This window comes from Monodelphis domestica, chromosome 5 (genome assembly GCF_027887165.1).
Source record: "Monodelphis domestica isolate mMonDom1 chromosome 5, mMonDom1.pri, whole genome shotgun sequence".
Taxonomy (NCBI): Eukaryota; Metazoa; Chordata; class Mammalia; order Didelphimorphia; family Didelphidae; genus Monodelphis; species Monodelphis domestica.
In genome coordinates this window covers 61,956,912-61,962,367 of record NC_077231.1, presented here as the reverse complement: position 1 = coordinate 61,962,367, position 5,456 = coordinate 61,956,912, and the positions used below count along the sequence as shown (strand labels likewise).

Below are 5,456 nucleotides of genomic sequence, written 5' to 3'. Positions count from 1 at the left end.
TCTCACTATATTATAAACTCCTTGTGGGTAAACCCCCAATCCTTTTAATTTTCTTATTCCACTTGCCACCAAGAGTGTTCAGATAATAGGTATTTGATGAATGCCTTGATAAATTAATTTGTTCATAGTTTTTCCTTTTTGTGGATTTGAGACAATGATGATCTTGAGACATATGTTTCTAGTGTTAAAGCAGAGAAATAATTTTCATAAGAAACTATCAAATTAATTAGCCAGATATGTCAGCTACAAAAAAATATTTTATGAGTTTTAGTTGAATATGGGAACCAATACAGATCCCCAATCCCATACCTACTGGGCTTTATTCCAGCTTAGTCTTCACTGATTCTATCACTTGGGGAAGTGGTTTCTGTGGAGAAGAATCCAGCCATCCTTATTAACTGTCACTCACAGAGCAGCCAGCCTAGCTACAGCAACAAGGTCCCCCCAGGGATAGACAGGAGGCAGTCTGTGCCAGGTAAATCAAATCACCATCACCACCTCACCAATACCTGCCCTCACACCCTGACAGAGATAGTTCAGGACCCCAAACCCCAAAGCCTTTGTTATAATAATGATCGAGGCTAATGTCTACAAACATCATTCTGAGATGCAACCCCTGTAGAGACACAACCTGCGAATTGTTTCGGCAGGTATTAAAGCCACATCTTTAATTGAAACCTCAGAAAAGAAAGTTCTTGTCACGAAGCTCTGTGGCACTGTCACACAGTCCATTGTCAGAAACCATCATGGTTTGATATAAAGAAATGACATCCGAAAAGATCTGCCTTCTCACAGAAATGACATCAGAGAAGATCTATCTTCTCACAGAAACATCCGAAAAGATCTGCCTTCTCACAGAAATGACATCACAGAAGATCTGCCTTCTCACAGACATGGCATCACAGAAGATCTGCCTTCTCACAGACATGGCATCAGAAAAGATCTGCCTTCTCAAAAAATGACATCACAGAAGATCTGCCTTCTCACAGAAATGACATTACAGAAGATCTGCCTTCTCACAAACATGGCATCAGAGATCTGCCTTTTCACAGAAATGACATCACAGAAGGTCTGCCTTCTCACAGACATGGCATCAGAAAAGATCTGCCTTCTCACAGAAATGACATCGCAGAAGATTTGCCTTTTCACAAAAATGACAGCACAGAAGATCTGCCTTTTTACAGAAATGACATCACAGAAGTTCTGCCTCCTCACAGACATGGCATCACAGAATATCTGCCTTCTCACAGAAACATCAGAGAAGGTCTGCCTTCTCACAGACATGACATGACAGAAGATCTGCCTTCTCACAGACATAGCATCAGAAAAGATCTGCCTACTCACAGAAATGACATCACAGAAGATTTGCGTTCTCACAAAAATGACATCACAGAAGATCTGCCTTCTCACAAACATGGCATCAGAGAAGATCTGCCTTTTCACAGAAATGACATCACAGAAGATCTACCTTCTCACAGACATGGCATCAGAAAAGATCTGCCTTCTCACAGAAATGACATCACAGAAGATTTGCCTTCTCACAAAAATGACATCACAGAAGTTCTGCCTTCTCACAGACATGGCATCACAGAAGATCTACCTTCTCACAGAAACATCAGAGAAGGTCTGCCTTCTCACAGACATGACATCACAGAAGATCTGCCTTCTCACAGACATAGCATCAGAAATGATCTGCCTACTCGCAAACATGGCATCACAGAAGATCTGCCTTTTCACAGAAATGACATCACAGAAGGTCTGCTTTCTCACAGACATGGCATCAGAAAAGATCTGCCTTCTCATAGAAATGACATCACAGAAGATCTGCCTTCTCACAGAAACATCAGAGATCTGCCTTCTCACAGAAATGACATCACAGAAGATTTGCGTTCTCACAAAAATGACATCACAGAAGATCTGCCTTCTCACAAACATGGCATCAGAGAAGATCTGCCTTTTCACAGAAATGACATCACAGAAGATCTACCTTCTCACAGACATGGCATCAGAAAAGATCTGCCTTCTCACAGAAATGACATCACAGAAGATTTGCCTTCTCACAAAAATGACATCACAGAAGATCTGCCTTCTCACAGACATGGCATCACAGAAGATCTGCCTTCTCACAGAAATGACGTCACAGAAGATTTGCCTTCTCACAAAAATGACATCACAGAAGATCTGCCTTCTCACAGAAATGACATTACAGAAGATCTGCCTTCTCACAGAAATGACATCACAGAAGTTCTGCCTTCTCACAGACATGGCATCCCAGAAGATCTGCCTTCTCACAGAAACATCAGAGAAGGTCTGCCTTCTCACATACATGACATCACAGAAGATCTGCCTTCTCACAGAAATGACATCACAGAAGATTTGCGTTCTCACAAAAATGACATCACAGAAGATCTGCCTTCTCACAAACATGGCATCAGAGAAGATCTGCCTTTTCACAGAAATGACATCACAGAAGTTCTGCTTTCTCACAGACATGGCATTACAGAAGATCTGCCTTCTCACAGAAACATCAGAGAAGATCTGCCTTCTCACAGACATGACATCACAGAAGATCTGCCTTCTCACAGACATGGCATCAGAAAAGATCTGCCTTCTCACAGAAATGACATCACAGAAGATTTGCCTTCTCACAAAAATGACATCACAGAAGATCTGCCTTCTCACAAACATGGCATCAGAGAAGATCTGCCTTTTCACAGAAATGACATCACAGAAGTTCTGCCTTCTCACAGACATGGCATCACAGAAGATCTACCTTCTCACAGAAACATCAGAGAAGGTCTGCCTTCTCACAGACATGACATCACAGAAGATCTGCCTTCTCACAGACATAGCATCAGAAATGATCTGCCTACTCGCAAACATGGCATCACAGAAGATCTGCCTTTTCACAGAAATGACATCACAGAAGGTCTGCTTTCTCACAGACATGGCATCAGAAAAGATCTGCCTTCTCATAGAAATGACATCACAGAAGATCTGCCTTCTCACAGAAACATCAGAGATCTGCCTTCTCACAGAAATGACATCACAGAAGATTTGCCTTCTCACAAAAATGACATCACAGAAGATCTGCCTTTTCACAGAAATGACATCACAGAAGTTCTGCCTTCTCACAGATATGGCATCACAGAAGATCTGCCTTCTCACAGAAATGGCATCACAGAAGATCTGTCCTCACTCCACCCTGAAGATCACTGGGTCTTTCCATGTGCTATGCAGCTCAAAGTGTCCATATAGGTTGTTTCCCTGGCTAAATTTTGAGCTGTTTGAGAGTAGAGACTGTGTTATTTTTTGGTTTGTATTCTCAATATTTAGCACAGCACTTTGTATAGTGTAAGTGCTTAATAAAAGCTGTGAATCAATCAGTTCTTTTCAGTGTGAAGGGGAGCACCCTAGGACAAGGCAAGCTTATTTCTAATCAAATTAATTTGACACCATTAAGGAAAAGATGGGTTTAGCAGAATCTTAATAATCATACTCAATGTACCCTTTTCATTTATATGGTTATAAATGTTTATGCATGCTTTTAGTTCTTATTATTTTTCTTTGCATCACTTCATAGATATTTATGTATTTCTTGTACTTATCAGATTTGTCATTTTAATGGTCTCATAATGTTCCATTCAAATATTGTTCTTAAATATTGGTTGTATAACTTTTTGTTTTACATTTACAGATAAATTGGTTATGAATGTTATTGTTTAGGCAGGTCCATTTCCCCCCTTAACTTTAGAGCAAAATCTCAGTAAGTCAATGTCTGAGTCAAAATCATATACTCTAAACTCCCTTAGAGTTTCCCTATAAAGCCATGCCATCTATCGACCCTCCCCTCTGCCTGGCCCATTATTAATCTTCATAGGAATAAAGCAGATTTGAAGGCAAGGAAGGTCATTGAGATAGAGGAAGAGATAGAAAAGTCTGGAGAAGTAGCTGGATATCAAGTGAGAGTCAGATTTGATATACTGGACAAATATGTCAGGCTAGTTCAAGATAGATATATAGACAGACCGAGAAGAAACTCTCAAACAGTACTAACAGGTCGCACAGTGGAATCCAGGAGCAGCCAGGAAAAAATGAAACAGGAAATCTTTAAAAAAGAGTATTTTATGAGGTCCTACACAACAGTGACAAGAAAAGGGAACAAAGACTGGGATCTGACTAAGACCAGAGAGACCTGAAAGATATAATGTCTAGCCAGCATGAATTTCCACTTAAGTCATCAGGTAGTATCAGTGCCTTTTTTATCTGGCATCAGCAACAGGTGGAAAGAACACTTCAGTCAGCTTCTCAACCGACCCTCTTCAGTCGACCAAAGCACCCTTGACCAGATTCCCCAAAACCACTCCATTGAACAACTTGACGTCCCTCCTTCAATAGAGGAAGTCCAAAAAGCCATTAAACAAATGAGTGCGGGCAAGGCACCCGGTAAAGACGGGATCCAAACCGAGGTGTACAAGGCCTTAAATGGAAAGGTGCTCCAGGCATTCCACCTAGTGCTGACCAGCATATGGGAAGAGGAAGACATGCCCCCAGAACTCAGAGATGCCTCCATCGTAGCCCTATACAAGAACAAAGGCTCACGAGCAGCCTGTGACAACTACAGAGGCATCTCACTACTCTCCACTGCCGGAAAGATCCTTGCCCGTGTTATACTCAACAGACTCCTGTCATCTATTTCAGAACAGAACCTGCCTGAATCACAATGTGGCTTCCGACCAGATCGCAGCACCATCGACATGGTCTTCACAGTGAGGCAAATGCAGGAAAAATGCCTTGAGCAGAACCTGAGTCTCTACATTGTCTTCATAGACCTGACAAAGGCGTTGGACACAGTGAACAGGTACGCATTGTGGGTGATCCTCAGCAAGCTCAGTTGCCCAGCAAGATTCGTCTAACTGATCCAGCTCTTTCATGTCGACATGTCAGGGGAAGTCCTATCTGGTGGAGAGACTTCCGACTGCTTCAACATCTCCAATGGCGTGAAACAAGGCTGTGTCCTCGCTCCGGTACTATTCAACCTATTTTTCACCCAAGTATTACAACATGCTGGGATGGATCTAGACCTGGGCGTCTACATCAAATAGCGACTGGATGGCTCACTATTTGACCTTCGCCGCCTGACTGCAAAAACAAAGACAACAGAGAGACTCATCCTGGAAGCTCTCTTTGCAGATGACTGTGCTCTCATGGCCCACCAAGAAAATCATCTCCAAACCATTGTGGACAGGTTCTCCACCGCAACAAAACTGTTTGGCCTATCAGCCTCAGCAAAACAGAGGTGCTGTTCCAACCTGCGCCAGGGAGGCCAACAAACCAGCCGTGTATTACAATCGACAGCACGCAGCTTTCTAACGTCAACACTTTCAAGTACCTGGGCAGCACCATCGCCAGGTTCCTAGACCACGAGATCAATGCCAGGATCCAAAAGGCCAGCC

At 42.5% G+C, this 5,456-nt stretch overlaps 1 protein-coding gene across 1 annotated transcript; it reads left to right on the top strand.

The window, feature by feature from the left end:
* The first annotated feature begins 1,287 nt into the window (after positions 1-1,287).
* LOC130454710 (cyclic AMP-inducible protein BP74-like) lies at positions 1,288-3,258 on the top strand. Its single transcript, XM_056800632.1, has one exon. It carries the CDS (start codon positions 1,288-1,290, stop codon positions 3,256-3,258), a length of 1,971 nt encoding a protein of 656 aa, XP_056656610.1.
* The last annotated feature ends 2,198 nt before the right edge of the window (positions 3,259-5,456 follow it).

Excerpts from the sequence above, each read along its gene's own strand:
- LOC130454710 (XM_056800632.1), top strand. The coding sequence starts at position 1,288 with ATGACAGAAGATCTGCCTTCTCACAGACATAGCATCAGAAAAGATCTG.